The 20,809-nt window shown below is 33.3% G+C and overlaps 2 protein-coding genes across 2 annotated transcripts; one reads left to right on the top strand and one right to left on the bottom strand.

Annotated features, from left to right (window-relative positions):
- Window positions 1–2,695: 2,695 nt before the first annotated feature.
- Window positions 2,696–4,017, top strand: LOC123221624. The gene is made up of 2 exons (XM_044644491.1): window positions 2,696–3,400; window positions 3,646–4,017. Exons 1-2 carry the CDS (start codon window positions 3,118–3,120, stop codon window positions 3,801–3,803), a joined length of 441 nt encoding a protein of 146 aa, XP_044500426.1. The 5' UTR covers window positions 2,696–3,117; the 3' UTR covers window positions 3,804–4,017.
- Window positions 4,018–12,604: 8,587 nt separating this feature from the next.
- Window positions 12,605–13,729, bottom strand: LOC123220506 (germin-like protein 5-1). The gene is made up of 2 exons (XM_044642747.1): window positions 13,494–13,729; window positions 12,605–13,292 (listed from the first exon to the last, which is right to left on the bottom strand). Exons 1-2 carry the CDS (start codon window positions 13,603–13,605, stop codon window positions 12,757–12,759), a joined length of 648 nt encoding a protein of 215 aa, XP_044498682.1. The 5' UTR covers window positions 13,606–13,729; the 3' UTR covers window positions 12,605–12,756.
- Window positions 13,730–20,809: the final 7,080 nt, after the last annotated feature.

Genomic DNA, 20,809 nt, shown 5'->3' with positions numbered 1-20,809 from the left:
TTAATTTTTTTAAGTAAATAATGATTTTATCCCTAATCATAATTGAGATTTATAACATAAACTGATTCATAAATAAATATTTAGATTTTAAAAAAATTAGAAGATAAAACTTTGAGATTTCACAACTGATGGAGCAAATCTTTTGACCTAATTATTAATCACCAAAATTGATTAACACTGTCCCAAAAGTGACTAAATTTTCAACTTCACTTCATCCTAAGCCGAGAAGATGTTTCCCAGGTAAATCTCAATTCTCAAAGCAAAGCCATCAAAGTAGATGGCAACATGTAGTTGATATGTTGGTCCGGGCTTATGAATATCTACCAACCCAAGCTCAGCAAATGGACACTGTTAAGGAGATTAAGCCGTGCATATGTACGATCTTAATCAGTCCTCGATGAACCCAGCTAGTGCTGGTGGAACAATTAAACAATCACAACAATAACGGTTAGAGTCGAAATGAGTTCATTCGAGCTCGAGCTTGATTGGAAGGAGCTCGAAACAAGTCAGTCTTATATGAGCTCGGTTGAGCTAGAGCTCGAGCTATTCGTCAAATTTTCTAATTAAAATTTTTGATACAAAACGATATCGTTTTGATTAATATGTATTAAAATGTTGTCATTTTAATAACGAAAAATGAATCAAACTGAATTCGTATTGAGTTCGAGCTTGACTTTCACTAACTCGAGCTCGTTGAGCTTGAACTTGAGCTCAATTATATGTAAACCGAGCCGAGTGTGAGCTCAAGCAAGCTCGAGCTCTACTCGGCTCGAATCCAACCTTAACAATAATATAAGCGGTCTGTCTTGTCAAGTAGATGACAAATTAGACCACACGTCACAGACCTGACTCCTCATTGTGTTTTAGTTGGTAAAAGATTCACAAACTTCACCTTCATTATTGACGAATCTCTGTTTCAGAACAATTAGCTAGATCTGCAGCTCCATTGGTTAATCATAATTACCACATTCATATTCATTCTTCTCCTTATCAAATGGATGAATCATAGCAGCTGCATCCCATATTCTTTTCTCCAACTGCCACACAGTTACTCATTTTAGAGTCTTTTTTTTACGTGGTTTAACCGAAAAACTGTATAAGGGCATATGTGAACGATGTAGCTGATAATATATGTAAAGTCAATTACAAAGGAATTACCTCTTTCATTTTTATTGCCTCTCTTTGCCGTTTTATAGGGATGGAATTACGTTTGAATACAATAATGATAATGAATGATGATACGATAGTGGTTTTCATAATGCATGGAATAGTAAAGACACTTCGCAGTTTGTTGCTGAATTCTATGGAAATTATTTCAGGAACATATGAAATTAATCCATTTTGCTGATTTATTGTGAAGATCGTGGTATACATGGTCCTGGTTGTGTTGGCATGAGGCTTCTAGAAAAGAGATAGTCTTTCACAACCTTGTAGCTGTATAATTGCCCTCAATTTTAGAAGTACAAATAGTGATGCTAAAACTTTCATTCTACTTAATCAAACTCTACACAAACAATCAGGATTTCAACTAACAAGATGACGGTAGGTGGAGAGTATTTAATGTCTCGTACGCGTGAGTCGTGTGCCAAATTGATTTGCTTCAAAGCCATGATTCCTTGAGGGTTATGTTTCTCTTCTTTAGATTGATACACATATTTTGGAGTAGTTTTTAATGGAGAAGATCTCTTTCCACTTTTCCATGTACAATGTGGAAAAGTGGGAAGGCAATGTGGTGTGTTATGCCATGTACAAGCAGGAGAAGTTTGATAGCAAATTCCAGGAAGAATATAGAAGATATATATTCAATGCCAAGCTTTCTACCACCAACGAAGATCCTGGTGAGATGTGTGAAGCTGCAGCAACTCTAACACCTCAGACAGCCGCTTCTCCTTCCCCAGAAAGTGTAAGCCTCAGTGAAAGATGACCAACATTAAGAAGGGAAGCTTATTTGTTCCCCACTTCACTCTCAAAGTCAGTGCCTCTCTATGATGTAACAAGAGGTTGCTTAATTTTACATACGAAAGGTAGTTCTTTCATTTGATTAGAATGGTCTTGCTCTCCCAACACCGGTTGTAGTTAGACAGGCTTATATGAGTAATTAGAATGGTCTGTGATCAAATAAATACCATTCATGTTGGCATCCCCATTTTTGTAGTCCATGTTAAATCTTCTCAATAAGAACTGTAAATTAATACACATAACCTGTCATATATTAACTGCTGCCTCATTAATTTAGTCTTTTGATTCTACTGTTTTGAAAGTACTTACCCTAGGAAAGTTCATAAAAATGTCAACTAATGTCCATCTAATCACATTGAGATAATTTTAAGTCACACCGACTAAAGTTAATCATCAGTCACCTGTCTTACCAAGACCTTTTCTCAAGTTAATATCTTACTCATCCATTCTTACCCATTTTACTAGAATTGTAAGCTATTGACAGGATCATTAATTCAACTTCTGTTACCATAAGTTATGAAGTCTTTCATAAATTGGGTGGCTTCTCCTTTATTGTAACTAATAATAAAGTAAAGGGATGATCTTGGGAAGGAGTGTTTGCCGATATTCCAATATAGAGTTGCTTTCATATTTATGTAGATTCATTTTTGTTATTGGTGTTTGTGGTTGTAAATGACTACACTTCTCTTATAGCCAATAGGAGAGGGTACGTTTTGGGCCAGAAGACTGCAAAGAGTTCACAAGAGTACTTGGTTATGTCGCCGTCAACAACAAATTTATATGCCTCCCACCAAAGCCAACACTTGGAGCTTTAACTATTCTTGTCTTCCTTTTTTGGTGAATTATCTTCCCAATTTGGTTTATGTATACACGCCATAGACAGATTATTTTTATTTGTAGTTATATAAAACTCCAATTTTGTAGTGGTTACTGTTTCAAGTTGAGAAATTTTAGAAGAGGTGAAAAAAAAAGTTTCTCTTTGGCCCGACTACTTGAAATTCCATTCTCTCTGAACAAAGGAGAGAAACTTGAGGTCAGTTTTGATAGGTTCTCTTCTTTTTCTTCTCATTTGATCCCATCAGTCAAGGGCTGTATTGGCCCTTGTTTCAGTATTTTGATTTTGTTCTTTCTGCGCTATGTAAATACCTATATCTGTTCATGTCCGAGTCTGATAAAGAAATTTCTAGAGTTGGTAGTACAGTTGATGATGATGATTATGATGGAGATGATGATGATCAGACGGTTGAAGGTGGTGGTGGTGGGGTCCATGGGAATGAGGGTGAGGAAAATCATGGAGGGTTTTCTTGGACACAGAAATTTAGACGAAGGGTTAAGAAGGTGGTCCTATTTCCAGTGGCAAAGGCAAAAAAGCAACTCTATAAGAGAAGACAAAGACTACAAAACAAAAGGGCTCCTCTTTCTGATGATTTTGCAGATGCTGGTGAGAATTTTGGCGATACTAGTAGTAAAGCTTGCTTCTTTTGTTTTATGCAACCAGAAACTTTAGATTCATCTGCTGCGTCTGTCACAAGTGACCCCAATGATCCTAACTTCTCTATTGAGATGTTGAGGTCTTTGATTGAGAATAATGATTTCTATTCTAAAGAATGCAACCCCCACCTGAATTTTCACGGGTTAATGACTCTGGAGGATTGATAATGTTGTTTTGTGGTTGTCTTTTGCCAGAAAGGTCAAACTTTTGCGTGCTTTATTGGTTTCAGCTGATTCTTGAGACTGGATTTTGGCGCACATTTAGAAAATTTTCATATTATTGGTCAAATACATTGTGGACGATCATGTGGCATTTACCATTGTTTCTTGAAGTTTTGACTCCAAAACAATAGCCTAATCAAGCTCTGGCATATTTGTTTGATGAAAAAAGAAGAAAAGAGCACTGTGATCCACTGCCCAATTAAAACAAGTTATTGAAATCCCTTCTAGTTTTTCAATTGCAGAGAAATTTAGTATACTTATAGGTCAATATTGTCAATATTCATATTCTTAAGACATGATTTCATCATTTCATTCTTTGCGCACGATAAAGTGTGATTGAGTTCAGATTTCTGTGGACTGTTTGTTGCTACATGTGCCTGATTTAATAGGAATTGTGGAGAATTTTGAAGGTTCTTTAGAGGCGTTTGGTTTGGGGAATGTTTTATTACCAAAATTGAAATATTATCTTAAAAGATAGATTACCATGAGGATTACTGGATAATGAAAGATTATTGAAATCTTTTATTACTTTGTAAACCAAACAAGACAATAAAGTAATAAAAGATAGATTATTAACGTAATCTTTAAATTTCCCAACCAAATGAACCTTTAGAGTATACAATTTTAAGAATGATAGCCATCAAGTCCTTTCCCCTACTTTGCTTTATCTAGCTACTTAGACTGTAAGGACCACTTAGTGTGAACCACATGGATTATGTTTAATAAGAGAGCAACTACTTGGCCAGTCAAGATAAACAGTATATACAGTTCAGATCACAATTCAAAATGGTTTTCAAATTTAATGCAACCGCTGAATATCAAAATGGACAAGTTTCTGGGGATATTATTTCAGAGTGTATGTTTAGAAATTGAATCTTCCTAAATTTAGTACATACCAGTAGTAGAATTCGCCCGTATATTGGTAAAAGCTTTTGTAGTTACAGGTTATGGTATTCTTGCCGACGGATATTATTGCAGACTTATGACTACTGCAACCATGTTTTAGATATATTTTTTCTACTTGTATTTTGCATTTGTTCTCAAAATATTCAGAATCAAGGTCTATGTTTGATTCTTTTATCTTTGGTTCTTCCTCATACAGTGTTGTGAGTGAACCATTGTCCATTTACATGTAACTCATGGGTTCAGCAATAACCCCTGTTAGGAACTTTTGAACCAGATTACACAACCTTTTTTTTGCCAATATTTTGGCCCTAAGGCCACCAAAAATTATAGTTCTCTGGCTTCACTATCTCCATATTGATATATAATAATGATATAGATGTATCTTCATATAGTTTTCCATGGCTTCATTACTGGAATCTGGTGAATAACAATAGCCAACAGGTGTGCTTCTAGTTGCTGGAAATAGTTTGTAAGTTTTATTAGCTTCTATAAGACTTCATTGGTCTTAAAGAGTAGAAAATAGCTTGTGAAACAGAGTTATGGTTGACAAAATTCTCGGTAAAGCCAACTAGCTTGTGTCCATGAAAGCAACAAATCAAAGAGAAGAAAATACTATGCCAAACTGGAATGAAATAAAAATGTCTCTTTCCAGCAAAGTCAGAAACATATGTTTATCAGAAGTGATTCACCAGTTCAATTTCTTTGCCAAAAGTAGGCCATGGCACTGGGTACATGGATTCTATTATTATCAATATCAACCTGCCAGAATCAACAGTTCTAAATATATAACTGCCAAAGAACTATTCCCACCCAATGTTTGGTGAAAAGACCAAAACACATCCACAGAAGTTCAAAAACCCAAACACACACTTGTTTCTAAATTTCCATTAAAATTACAATAAAATATTAGGGTAAAACTGTCATTTTAATTATATATTAAAAAATATATAAATTAATTTCATCCCCCCCCCCCCCCCCCCCAATTTTAAAAATAGATATTTCACCCTTAGGTCTCAACTTTGAAAAGACTTTTCCACAATCAAATCCCCAGGTTTTCTCCTCTCCAACAATGACAACTATATTGATCACCATCTCCATCCTACCTACTCCCTCTACCACCGCCGATGACTCTAATGACATGCGAAGAAGCTCTAACCAATGACTAATTGAAGATGAATCAAAGACCATGGCGTTCCATCGAATCTGTTGCAATCCCTCATGTTTTTGTCATCTTCTAGTCTTCTCCTAGCCCATGGTTCCAGACGTGGTTGTTGAATCAGACTGACAAGATTGAATTGATGACCTTGTCAATTGGTTTGGACGAAGATGGTTCATCTTCTCTGAGGAAGACGAGGTTGGAAGAAGAGAGAGAGATAGTCGGATAGTGCCTGTTGTTGGAGAGGGAAAAGTTTTGCCAAAAAATCGAAACCTTAAAAGAAAAAGTGAATTTTTCAAAACTTAATCTTGGTTGGAAATGGTTAGTTTTCCAAATGAGGGGGGGAATGAGATATATTTTATTTATTTAATATTATTGATAAATAGATAATTTTATCCTTTAACCCTAACTAAAAATTCATAGGTGTGTGGTAATGAAGTAAACTTTAGGTGGCTATTTGATTTTTGATCTCCCATAAGTATGTAGTCTTTTTACCAAACTTTGGGTGGGAACCTTTGGCCATACATAACAGGCAGCAACAAATTAACAGCATTTTGGCATCCTGTACAAGGGAAGTAATTGTTGCGTCACATGTTGCTGTAAAGAAAACCAAACTTAAATCAATAATGTTTGGAATCTTAAGCAGGTATATGTCTACTCAACTAGTCAAACGTGAAAAGGATAGGGTCTAAATCAAAATCATTATCACTGGAGAATTTTGATTAATGCTACTATGAAAGAAATCTGCGAAATGCTGCCGATACACCACGTGCTCTTTAGTTATAGGCTATAGCAACTCCAAGATAGGAAGCCAAAATGTCAGTATCCAAGCAAACTAATATTCTATTCCAAAATCATGATGTGGGGACTGCCAAGCAATGAAATCTCATTGCATCGTTTCTTCCTTAATCCCATGGAACAAACGTCAGTAATGAGAAATGAAAAGCTTTATCATGATAAAATTCCATGTGAACTTACAGTTACACCTTGAGGTTCTCTTTTTTAACAACACCTGTTCTTCAGGCCAACTTCTCTAGAGCAGATAAAAGAAAACTTAAAAAGAAGTAAATAATTTGACTCTATGCGGAACAGATAACAGAAAACTGAAAAAAAAAAAATAATAATAGTATGAGTTTGTTAACATCCTTGGGACAGAGAACTGAAAACTTCAAAAGGAACTTATAGACGGGGAGTTTACAAGTTATCCAATTGGTGTTATCTTAATATCTTCAAGTAAACTGAGATATGTATATAATAAGATTTGTTGGGATTAGCGTCTTAAAGTCAATTCTTTTTATAATTCAAGTTCATGGGTAAATGTCATATATGTAATTTTCCGTGATTTTTTTTTTTGGTCCATAGGAGCATATAATTATGCTAAGAGAAATGTCTTTAGAATGTTAAACTGCGAAGAGGGAATTAGTGCATGTCAACTGACTGTAAGAACCTTATGTTCATATTAAATGATTGTTCTAGAAACATCTATCGTTCTGATATTATCATAATTAAGGGCACATATAATATAATTAGGATTATCATAGTGTTAAAAGACTCTATTGAAAGGTGGTAGTAAATCTAATGTGTCAAAATTGTTTGTTGACAGTTTGGTACAATATATGAATATACATTGTAGATGTGTCCACTAGCTAAACCTGCCAAGAAGATTTTATATAAATGATTACTTTAACGTCTATGAAATAAATCTTCTTAGCAAACAAAAGTACATGTGGTCCTTAAACTTGAGGTCATCAGACTATCTTTTACAAGAATCAGTATAGTTTGACACCAACCGTATGTATTTTTTATAGAAGGTTGTCAGAAAGATGGTAATTTATCATATCAAGATATGTTCGAAGACTATAATAAATCAATAAAATATTTATCACTTCTGAGCATAAAAGCGAATATCTCTGATAGGCCATAATGATTGGCATTGACAACCAATAAAATCTATGATCTCAGTAGGATTGTGTCATTACTCAATCCAATATTGCAGAGACATTGATACAGACTTTAGTCTATACATAACGAGGGTACCTTGAGGTATACACTAAATCTATATCTCAAACTTGAAGAAATATTGTATGATAAAATAATCAAACTATACGAGTAATTGTATTATTGATAGGTTTAGAGTTAATCACTAACACTTCATTAGTCGTGTTGTTATGATGTCTTACTAGCAGTCAATCTTGGTCTGTGTGTGGATGGTTGTCGGGTTGAGAGCTCGATATGAATCCATTCACTATCACCTTAACGAAGAGTCTATGGATCATTCATAATAGGAGTTTATCAAAATTTGGAGACATAAGATTATTTAAGATGAATTCGGTCTGGTATCTAGATGGACGATTTCAAGTTTGAGATGTCTTTGGACTCAAAGTGCAACTTATAACACCTAGGGACCAAAGTGTAATAATCTTGAGATGTTTGAATGAAATAAATATTCTGAAAGTTGGGCATTTTTTCACTTGGATGAGGATAAAACCCAAATCGATTATTTTGGGTTATGTACGACTATGCATGGATCATGTTATGCTCAAACATCCATGATCCTTGGATAAGGATTATCCATGATCCTTATCCACCCTAAAATTTGATTATATCATGAATTGTACAAGATATAGATAAGAATGATGTGCGGTCATGCATTTTGATGAACGATCATGCATAACATCTACATAAATAGACGCGATTTCATAATTTCACAAGTTTTTATAAACAGAGAGAGAGAGTGCACACTCATGCCTCTGAAACACCTGCTGATGCACAAACCTCCTAGTAATAATTTGTGCACATTTAAGCTTCATATGGATACTGAGGTATGGTTTTGATTGTGTGTTTTAAAAAAATTTAAATTCAACCTTTGTTGCGTTTCGTGTGTCATATAACCTAATAGGGGAGCCACATTCAAGTGATTATCATACAAATTTTATTATGCAATTCCATGAATTCAATTGAATAAGTATGTTCTTCTTATTTTGAGTTTGAATTCGTGTAATCTTGTAACGATTGATGAGTGTATTGTTGTAGGCTCATTTGATATAAATCAACATAAATGTGTTGTCAAATTGTTAAATGCAAGTTGTGAAAATCAATTGATTGTGTGCCTCGATCTTGCATTGTCATGCGAAATCACCTTCATTATGCGTCGTTGCACATATTGAGGGTTGTTGTTGGGATAAGATAGGCTCTCATAATTTTTTTTTTTTTTTAAACTTTTGTTTCGTAGAACGGATTTGACCGATGACCTAGTTTTTCAAAAGATATTTGAAAACAAATTTGGGTTGGACGCAAAGTATTTGGACTAGTATTGACATCTTCAAACTGTACAAAAAGAGAAGAAAATATTGTATGTTTGTTGTGGAGGATTTACTTGTTGAGCCCAAACATGACATCACAATCAAGGAATTTAATGCTTCTGAAAAACATGAAGATGATGCAAAACATGCATTAAACATCATATTGACTTTGTTGACTCATGATATGCAAACTAACAATTTGACTGATAAAGACATAATTGATCATTTGCATAAGATTTTTTGGGATCATACTCATCTAGAGCGTTATGAAACAACGAAGGAAATCCTTACTCATAAAGTGGAGATTAGAACTCACATGTTTAAGATAATTAAATTGATCAAGAGGATCAAATCTCTTAGCTCACTTGTGACAAAAAAGCTCACGTATGACAAAAAACATAACATTCGACCTTATTGTTTCATCTCTACTTGAATCTTATACTAAGTTTATTATAAACATTCTACAGGATCATAAGATAAAATCCACGGAAGGTTTGCTAAGAATGATGTTAAATGTTGATGTACACATCAAAATGACTACATTGGTCAAAGCCAATATGAAAAGAGAGGAAGAAAGAAGTAAGGTTATGGCTAAGCTAAATTTCGAATCTCATCCAATACCTTAGAACACAATGAACCCTACTAATGGAGCAGATAGCAAAGGTAAGGTAGTTTGTTTTAAATGTGGTAAATCTGACCATCGGAGCAAATGCCACAATACCTTCTTTGCTAACAAGAAAAGAAAGACCAAGTCTTTACTTCATGTATGATTGAGAATTGAACATTTTTTCTCAAAATTAAGATTTGTGCACCCAAGTAATCATGGTTTGCCACGTTATGACGTGTGTGCTATGAGTGAACAGAGGCATACATGTCTTGCAGAAATTAAGGTAAATTTTTGTTGTGCCTGAAGTCATGGCTTTAAATTTATCCTGGGTGGTAAGTACCCCGGCTAATAAAAATTTAGTTCGTAAAATTTGAATTCTGAGAATCAATTTAAGGATAAGAAGTGTGAAAGTGAACCTTTTCCATCATTTTTTTATGGTAAAATCCTGAGACTGACGTTTGCCAAGGTTGAGTCCCTCAAGGATTTCTGGGTATTTGATTGAGAGAAATAGCCTAGCATTCATGAATTTAAATATTGGACAATTAACTTGACAATGTTCCTGCTGAGAATCGATCGAAGCATTGTTAAATTTGTTGCCACAATTTACATAATATGTATCGACTATTTGGGGTGTGCGGAATTCGATTAAAACCATAAAACCAAACCAAACCACTTAAAAATTATGATTTAATTTAGTTTGATTTGTTAAATGGTTTGGACGATTTTCAAACTGAACCAAACCGTAAATCATATTTGAAAAAAAGATATATATAATATAATATAATATAATTTTTCAATAAAAATTTAGATGTACAACTTGTTATTTTTATATTTGTTTTATCATTTTTTTACATATGTATTGTATATATATTTCATATTTATATTTTATTCTATAAAACTATCGTTCAATTAATTTTATTAAATAATATATATTTAAAAGTGAATAATTTTAATATATTCAAATCATAATCTAAATCGTATTTTTTTAATTTAATTTGATTTAATTTAAAACTTACAATGATTTGAAAAATTTTTCAAATCGTTTTTTCAGTTTGATTTGAAAAAATTTTCTCACTCAACTAAACTGGGTGATGCACACCTCTATTGACTATGTTACGGTGTAGTTGTAAAGTTATAATTATATCATTATCATCATAGCTATGATTGTGTCGTGCTGCCCTGTAAAGTTACAATTATCATATTTACCATAACCATAGGTCTGCTTTATTGGTTGGGGACAAGAGAAAAGAGCCAGACAGATCACTAGAAGGCAAAAAGAAATGCTAACTTAATTATTTGTCTATGTTTGATAGAGAGTAATGCCATATCAGCTTGTACTATAATATCGAGATTTTTTTACTTCATATGGTAGAAATTTTATAAAATTCTTTGATTGAGAAATCAAAAAGAAAAGATAACTAAGTAAAGTAAAAGAAATTCATCTTTATTCTGCATTAGAAGATTAGTTGGTCCATGTTTGATTGCTGGCTTTGCAAGGTAGTATATGTTATATATTTAAGGCCAAAAGCCCACCCAAGGTTTAGCGTATGCCTCCACACACACCTAGGGGGTTTTAAAAACTTAAACATCCATTTATAAACTATTAAACTTAATTAAAACCGTTTGTTATAAGAGATAAAATCATTATTTTATCATTAAACCCTAAAATCTTAAAAGTTTATATCATTTTCCCTTGACCCAAAAGTTTGAAAAATTCATATTTCCGATTACGGTTTTTTCTTCTTTCTCGGGCAATCGAAATCCATTTTCGTCATCAACTGGCCTTCTCGTCATCTTTTTCTCTCGTTGTCAGTCTTCCCACTATAGCAGTTTCGTTAAACAAAGATGAATTGTTTTTGTCCAACCATTGGATTGTCATCAGAAGATTCGTTTGATGTCAATTCATTGGGTGAATGAAGATGAATCGTCTTCCTTCAGTTGAAAAGACAAAGATGATGAATCATTTTTGTCTCTTTGTCGGACAAAGACAATTCGCCTTCGTCCAACAAAACTACTACAGTGGGAAGACCAACAATAAGAGAAGATGGTGGGAAGGTCGACTGACAGTAGAAATGAATTTCGATCACCAGAGAAAGAAGAAAAAACCTAAAAGGAAGAGTGAATTTTTCAAAACTTAATCCTAAGGGAAAATGATATAAACTTTTAGGGTTTTAGTAATAAAATGACGATTTTATCCTTTATAACTAACTATTTTGGTTAAGTTTAACATCCCATAAGAAAGTGTTTAGGTTTTTGAAATCCCATATGTGTGTATTTGAGAATGGTTTAAACCTTGGGTGGGAATAAGTCCTTTGGCCTATATTTAATGACTTTGATTTAATATCCCAACTAATCTTTTTCAAGATATTTTAGGATTGCTTTCAATAGGCCCACATTAGCATAATTACCATTTGAGAAGATTAAATATTTAATCATGTTTGGATTTTTCATTAAGTCCTAAATTTATGGTAGTATAGACTAATCTAACCCATCATGATTATCCTCTACTTTTAATTTTTTCAAATTTATGATTACAACGGAAGATCTTTAAATCAAACATTTGCTTACGGTATATTTATGTAAAATTTATTTTGCATACACGAAATAAATTCATACCATCTTAGTTTTATAAGATTTATGTATAAAATATAAAATATTGAATTGAAAACTTTATGCAATATGAATTTATTACACTATGGAGATTACCTACATTGAAATGATTGATCTTTTGCTCTGAAACTTTTCCTGAATGACGACTTTTAATTAGTAAAGTTATATTGTATGAGTTTTGGAGGGAAAACCTAACAAATATACTTGGTTATTGGACCTCATCAAAGATCTAATAAACCTTAAGACCTACCATAATGTTCTCTATCCATATTAATATTGAGTTTATCTCAATTTTATTAAATCAAAATCATAATTAATGTTATTACACATTAGAAAGATTTATAACATACATTGAATCAGGAAACAGAGCATGTGTTTTATTATGATAGAACAGAGATTGAAATTGAAATACAAACTCCACCCAATTTGATGTCACAAACTGAAACAAGCCCAAGTATAATGCAATGTATCATTGATAGAAATGGTTAATTAATCCTCATTCTCTACTTGGGAGCAAGTCTGGACTTAATTTTCTCAACTTGCTTGGTGCCAATTTGGAAAGCCTTGGTCAAGACATTGTCAGGCACTGTTGGCTGTGCAGTAAACAATGTGAGAGCAATGGATTGAGTACCTGGAAACTGGCTGTTAAAAGCAGCAATAACAGCAGCAGACACATCTCCATTGTTCTTCTGAAAATGCACCAGCCCTCTTGGAAACACAAAAGTTTCACCCTTCTTGATGACCTTTGTGAAGAGCTTGTTGGCAGTTGTTATGAAGCCAACGGTGAGTTCACCCTTCAGGACAAACACCATTTCGGTGGCGCGAGGATGAGTGTGAGGTGGGTTAAGGCCACCTGGGGCATAGTCAATGCGGGAAAGTGAGACACCAAGAGTGTTTAGACCTGGGATTTTCTGAACATTGGCTGCTGTCGCAAGGGAACCCAAGCTGTTGTTTGTGCTTCCTGGGTTGGCCAAAATGTCTGAGAAGAAATCTTCTTCTGTTGGATTTTCCTTGCAGGGGAATCCATTGACTTTCGTAGCTGTTGATATTCGTCAATTCAGGAAAAAGAAACAACAAAAAGAGAGATTATATCTACCACCTACAATGAAATTACTGAAAGCTAAAAGAAGAAGTGATTTTGAGAGGTCCCAATTGTAATATGGAGCTAAGGAGCAAGTGAGGTCAATGAAAATTATGAACATGAAGAACACAAATCAAGTAAGAAGAACAAGAAGTTTACCGGAATTGAGGTCGGCGACGCAAATATCTTGAAGCAAATCAGGATCTGCAACAGTGATTGACAAGGCCACAGCAAAAGTCAAGACAAAGAGAGTCACAAGAGCAGCAGCCATATCTCTTTTGTGCTTGGTAGCAGTTCCTATAAATTATTGTTGTTGATACAGGAGAAAGAAAAAGAGAAGCAATCAAGATAAGAGTAAAAGAAAAGTTGGATTGAAAATTGAAGAATGAAAGAAAAAGGATGACAGCGTGACGCATATATAGTGACAGACAGACAAGTAATGGGATGATAATATTGAATAATATTCTGTTTGAAGAGGAAAGTCAGGGTGAATACTGGCAAGAACATGGTGTCCTATTCGTAAAGAAAAGTCAGAACAAAAGGAAAGGCTGACGCTGTTACTTGCCACCTATTTTGGGCTTGGTTGGCTCTGATTTGGTGTGCTTTTATTAAGCTTGCATGTTGGGAGGGATGACCCCCTTCTGATTTTTTTGGTACTACTCTACAGGTACGTGGGGGTGTCATTGCTTCTACTTTGTTCCTTAAAAGAATGTGTTTTACGTTGCTTTGCTTTAATTCGGCCCTTGCCTTTTACGGAATGCGATGTGTAGTCACATTTCACCTCCATGTTCGTATTAAATTTGAGAGTTATATAATTTCCCATCCAAGGTTTGACTTTAAAACAATTTTCCACATATAAGATAAACTAATCTACTTTTTTACATGTTTGAAAACTTGTAATTTAATCCCCGCAATTCAAATTTTAAAACTTTAACTATTACGAAAGTCACTGATCCGAACCCAAATTCACTACAAACTACAAATGCCACACATCCAAACCCAAACTCATCACAAACTTAATAGAACCTAAACCCAAATTCACCACCACAAACTTAATAGAATGGCAAAATTTGCTTAAAAAAGAGAGTGAAAGTGAAAGGGGAAGAAAAGTTTTGATGACAAATATGATATGCAAAGGGATAATTTGGAATTCTATTGTAAAGTGAAATAATTAAGGGTGACATAATATTCTAACTTTATGACATTTTTGTGTAAATCAATTTTTTAACTCTTATGTTAAGAGAAATGTTGTAAATACTTGGTCATTATCTACATTTATTCTATCAAAATATTTTCAAATATATTATTTCTTAGGTTTAAATATATTTTTCCCTTTTTATATTATTGTATATTGATTTATATTTTCTTATATAAGATATATAATAGGTATAAATTTATATACTATTCAGATAGGTGAACATACTAGAAATATAAGTTCTTCATATTTTGATATATTCAAGTTACCGATCAATGAATAATATATATATATATATATAGAGGCGCCAATAGGGTCCATGGGTCAGGTCAGATCTAAGGTTCACATAATAACAGATCTTATAAATAGGTTAACCCATAGAAAGTATAAGATCTATAACCTGACTCTATATATAGGGTTAAGTCCGCTCATTAATTTTAATACAGAAATAATTTTTTATATTATAATCATTATTTAATTAATTAATTTTTTAAATAATTATGAAAACATAAATAGGATAGGTTGGGCCAACCCATGAGCCTTGTGTCTAGGTTGACCGTTACAATTGTGGGTCAGGCCAGGTCATTTTCCCGTGCTTCAAGCTGAGAAGTGAGTCAACTTGACCCATGCGACATCTGAGGAGTTTTATTTGATAACTTTTGTATAATGGACAAGTCATTTGGTTACAAAATCAGAGTGATTTTGTGTTGTGTTGGAAGAGTTGTTGGTGTTAGCGTGCATAGAGGAATATGGCTTGACGTGCTAGTAAATTTGGAAGAGACTTGGGATTTGGATATGATAATTTAATTTATACTCCAAGAGCATCTTAAATTAATTACACAAATTGATAATCATGAAATAGGGTTTTCATATGCTTAAAGTTTGGATTAAGAGCAAAATCTACCAGACGAAGATTTCTATCCATCTAGGATTTTTCTTGGTAATAAGAAACCTCATCCAAATTGGAGTATCATTTTAAAGATCGAATCAATTTTATCAAATAAATTAAACTCTAAGTGTAATGATTGACTTTATAACTACTGAACTTACCGAAAGAGACTTTTAATTTATATTTTTTTATACATAAAATTTCTTCTTTTATCACTCAAATTATCTATCTAAGATTTATTATTGCCGTATCTTTGGAGTAGGTTTGCTGTTGCAAGCAGAAAGGCGGAATAGAAGGTCAATTAATCAAGTACATGTCTTTGAAACATTAGACAATTAACTGAAATTTGTCCATTAGACAATTGTTTCAACTTTCAAGGAATGGCTAAGGGTGAGTGTCGTGCACCCTTCAGCTTTGAAGGAATTGGTAACTTGCTCTTTTTTGTTATTCATGATTGATTTGAAGTCTGCATTTATAGATAAATCTGAACATATTTATCCAATAACATTCGGATTTTTATATCTAATAAAAATATGTGTATTTAAAATAATATATATTAAAAATAAAATAAAATTTAATTATATTATTATTAATATATTAGTATTTATTCTGAAAGCACATATGTCCACAAAATATATGCAAACACAACTAATTAGATCCAGGAAATATATTATTTGAAGTCACACAAATATATTCATAAAAATAAAAAATATATATGTATGTTTGTTATAAATGGTGATTTTTTCTACCACGTAAAAGAAAATGTGGACAATAGCATTAAATGAAGATGGGCGGTGGACTTTGAACTGCAACATTTACCGCTTGGCAGCACATCTACTTCACCTTGGGCAGTAGAATAGGCTATATATAGGGAAGAGGACTATTTCCTACCTAAGTTTTAGCCCAATCTAAAAAATATACTCATACTTGATAAAAAACTTAAATACTCACATATCTCTAAACAACCGTTAAGTTTTCTGTTAAATATAAGGGTAAAATCATTATTTTATAGTTTATATTCAAATTATATAATTTTATCGAATTTTCCTCCTCCGATTTTAAAAATTAACTTTTACCCCATACCTAAACTTTGAAAAGTGATTTTCACCCATCTAAATCCCTAATTTTTTTCACTCTCCCTACGGCCACCGGCGACGACATGGTTAGAGGGAGAGTGACGAACGTCGTCCAAATATGGACGATGCTTGACGACACTTGTCGTCTAAAATAGACAAAGAAGGGCATCCAGATCTGGACAACGAAGTGCGTCTAGATCTAGACTATGCTCGTCCTCCAGATCTAGATGATGGTCATCCTCTTTGGATGACGATCGTTGTCCAAAGGTTGATCTTTGGACGAAAACTCTTCCACTGTCAGTTGGCCATCGCTAGAGAAAGTGATTGGATTTTAGAAGAAAAAAGTGAATCTTTTAAAACTTAATTCAAGAAAAAAATATTAGTTTTTCAAATTAAAAGATGAAAATGAGATAAAATTTAATTATTTTAATATTATTGATAAAATAACGAATTTGCTTTTTTTATGATCTAGTGGGTTATCTATGCTTTCTTTAGGATCCAGTGGATAAAGCAGCCAATAATATGGGCTCATGCCTTTGAGCTCAAAGGGCTTTCCTAGTCTCAAATTGGACAAAATCCAAAACATTTGGGTCCAACATGCCCCAAGCCAGTCTTGATACATACAAGGAATCTAAAACCTTATCCTTACCAAATTATTTGTACCATGTTCATATAATTCTAGTTTGATTGGTCACTTAAACAAGTTAGAACAAATTAAAGACTGGTTTCTGAGGAGGTTTGGACTTCCATGCATATGTCCTAATAGTATTTTCTTAATTAATTTAATAGCATTTGGATAACTGATTTTCATTCATTTCATCATCAACTACTGAAGATTATATTGCCGCCCGCAAACTCAGTCTCAAACAGGACACTCAACAGCTAGCTCCCCAAGCAAACTATGACTCATTTTCTACAAATTCTTTTACTTCAATTCTACCTATATATCGCCATAGGTTCTTGCATTCAGAAGAGAAGCAATCTGTTTCAGAGAGCTGCCATGAAGGTAATGTTACATTTCATGCATCTTCAGTTTCCTTTAAGGCCAAAGGACTTACTCCCACCCAAAGTATCTTGCTTTCTCAAGTTCCTATTTTTTAACTATGAAAATCTCAAACACCTATCTATGAGGGGTTAAGTTTATTAGTTTCAAGAGTAAAATCATCATTTTATCTGTAATATTAAAAATAAATTAAAATTTAATCTCCTCTTTTCCAAAACCTTAAAAACTAAAAGTTTATCTCTTAGGTCAAGTTTAAAAAAATGACATTTCACCCCCAAGGTTTAGTTTTCAATTCCCGACACCATCGCCAACGAGAAGATTCCTCGATACATCATCATGCTTTGGTGGTCTCTTTCCCCTCCTTTAGAATGTCGATCGAAAAAGATCTCATCTTTGTCTCACCAGTTTCATTCGACATCGATTGGGTGTTCAACTGAGAGGAGAGAGATTGTAAAGAGAGAGAAAATTTTGGGAGGGAGAGGCTGCCTACAATGACGTTGGAGTTTGAAAACTAAACTCTATGGGGAATGTCATTTTTTAAAACTTGGTTTATGGGGAAAATGATTAGTTTTTAAGGTTCAGGGAGAAAAGAAATAAAATTTTAAGGGGTTAGAATTCCATTAATTTTAACCGCCTATAGGTCGGTAAATAGAATTTTCAAAGTTAAGGGGTAGAAACTTGAGATAAGAAGATACTTTTGATGGGAAATAGTCCTTTAGCCTTCCTTTAATTATCATGTATGCAATCTTTGATGGTTTCATGCTGCATGAATTTACTTTAGAAAACAGTGATTAAGTCAGGTTGAATTGACTGACGATATTACAAATAATAAAATTATGTGCATAATTTTTATATACAATTTTATGCATAAATAATGATATGTTATTATGTGATTGAGTATTGTTTTATCTTTAATTTTCAATTGTTTAATTACATGATAACACATAATTATTTATGAACATAATATTATTCTATTACAAATACCTAAGTTGTTTGATAGATATAGACAAAAAAAGACGGTGTTGGATGTATTGAAATTTGAAACTTGTTAATATTTGTTTATTGAAAATTGCCTTGAGATACGGAGTTTTAGAATCGGATTAAACTGATCAGTTCAATCAGTTAAACTCTGTATTAGTCTATAATTTGATCTGGTTTTATAATCTGATCCGTTTTATATACAAATATTGACTTGTTTGAAATTCGGTTAAATTTGATAAACTGTTTGAATCAGAAAAAACTATTTAAAACCAATAATTTGTAATTAGTTTTTTTTCTTTATTTGTGTAATATAGTGTTAATTATTTAATTAACATATTTGAAATTATATTTTATATGTTTTATGTTTAAAAAATATGATAAATGTTTAATATAATTCAAGAAATATATAATAATTTGGTAATACGTTAAATCGATTGATTATCCGGTTGAATTGATTAAACTACAAACCAGTAAGATGATTGGTTCAATCAATACTCTAATTTTAAAGATATTGCCTGAGATTAGTCCCAATTCTACATATTTACCTATGATTCTATGAAGATGCTTCACTTATGGAACAAAGGGTGAATCATACCATAAGTTTCTCAATTGTACCTTTCTTTATATTATATTTTCAGTAAAACTATGTGTACCAATTTCAAAATAACAAATTTGATATATGATATGTCTAGAGACGAAGACATTGAGGAGGGCCATCGAAAGGAGGCTGGGTAAGAGAAGAAGAGACGTTGCCTAAAGGTCACCAGAGGGGAAGAAACGTTACTGGAAAATTGAATATGAAAACTTGGAAACCCTAGGGGGAAAATGCTATTTTTGAAAACTTGGGTTATGAGAAAATTGTTAGTTTTTAGGATTTAAGAGATGAAATGATATAACTAACCAACTCAATTAATTTTAACCACTCATGAGTGGGTAATAAGATTTTTAAAATTAATGAAAGGAAACTTAAGAAAACAACATACTTTGGGTGGAAAATAGTCCTTTGGCCCTTTTAAAAACCAATAGGTTGTCCAAACCTAAATTTCAATCTGTTAGTAAAATCTAAATACCTATCCGTGGAAACCTAAAAGTATCATTGAGAAATTTTAGAGTTTCTCTTTCTATGGCAATTTTCCCCCATATATTTTCCCCTCTCACGCTGCCACCCTTCATTTTTGTAACTTCCACGATTGTCTATTCTCCACAGACTGTTGATCTCTCTGCAACTAGCATCATTTGTCTCTAATTGTCCTCTTTGTCTAAGACCAAGCTGACTTCAACCTAGTTATCTTCTCCAACGGTCGAGCTCTTGTTTGGCGTAGTCACACACATCAACATTTGTCCCTTTTCTTTGACTTGAATGATGACTTTTTTCTCCGATTTTAATCAACAAAGATTCTTTGTCGTCGACAAAGATTTCATCTTCATCTCTAGTCAAAGACAAAGATGTCGTTTTCGTTGAGACAAAGATGTCGTCTTCGTTGAGACAAAGACGCCGTCTTCGTTGGGACGAAGACGAGTTGTCTTCGTCAACGACAACGTCAAGGAGGACTGTCAGAAGGAGGTCACACTAGAGAGGAAGAAACGTCTCCTGGAGGTTGCCAGTGAGGAAGAAAAGTCGTTAAAAAATTGAATCTGAAAACTTGGAAACCCTAGAGGGGAAAATGTTGTTTTTGAAAACTCGAGTTGAGAAAAAATTGTTAGTTTTTAAGGTTTACGGGAGAAAATGATATAACTAACGGACTCAATTAATTTTAACCGTCTATGGGTGAGTAAATAGGATTTTAAAAGTTAATGGGGGGGAAAACTTAAGAAAGTAGCATACTTTAGGTAGAAAATAGTCATTTGGCCCTTTTAAAAACCAGTAGGCTGTCCAAACCTAAACTCCAATCTATTAGTAAAATCTAAAAACCTATTTGTGGAAACTTAAAAGTATCATTGAGAAATTTTAGGGTTTCTCTTTCTATGGTATTTTACAATGTACCCTCACATATTTTCCCCTCTCATACTGCCACCCCTTACTTTTGCAACTTCCATAATTGCCTATTCTCCATAGACTGTCGATCTCTCTCCACCCAGCATTGTTTGTCTCCAATTGTCCTCTTTGTCTGAGACCGAGCCGACTTCAGCCCAATTATCTTCTGTGACAGTCGAGCTCTTGTCTAGCGAAGTCACACGCATTAGCACCTATCTCTCTTCTTCGACTTGAATGATGATTTTCTTCTCTGATTTTAATCAATTTTTAGTATGAAGGTGAAGGGTTCTTTGGGACTAAATTGATCGAGACCGATAGATGAACGGAGAAGAAGCCCTTCGTCTGAAAATCAAAAC

Source organism: Mangifera indica, chromosome 7 (assembly GCF_011075055.1).
Source record: "Mangifera indica cultivar Alphonso chromosome 7, CATAS_Mindica_2.1, whole genome shotgun sequence".
NCBI classification, from domain to species: domain Eukaryota; kingdom Viridiplantae; phylum Streptophyta; class Magnoliopsida; order Sapindales; family Anacardiaceae; genus Mangifera; species Mangifera indica.
This window is presented reverse-complemented; position numbering and strand designations above follow the sequence as displayed.

Bases quoted from the DNA above. Each gene is read 5' to 3' on its own strand.
- LOC123220506 (XM_044642747.1), bottom strand. From the start codon at position 13,605: ATGGCTGCTGCTCTTGTGACTCTCTTTGTCTTGACTTTTGCTGTGGCC. The intron at 13,293-13,493 runs GTAAACTTCTTG...GAATATCAACAG, and splicing joins CGTCGCCGACCTCAATTCCG to CTACGAAAGTCAATGGATTC.
- LOC123221624 (XM_044644491.1), top strand. From the start codon at position 3,118: ATGTCCGAGTCTGATAAAGAAATTTCTAGAGTTGGTAGTACAGTTGAT. The intron at 3,401-3,645 runs GTGAGAATTTTG...GTCTTTTGCCAG, and splicing joins TGATGATTTTGCAGATGCTG to AAAGGTCAAACTTTTGCGTG.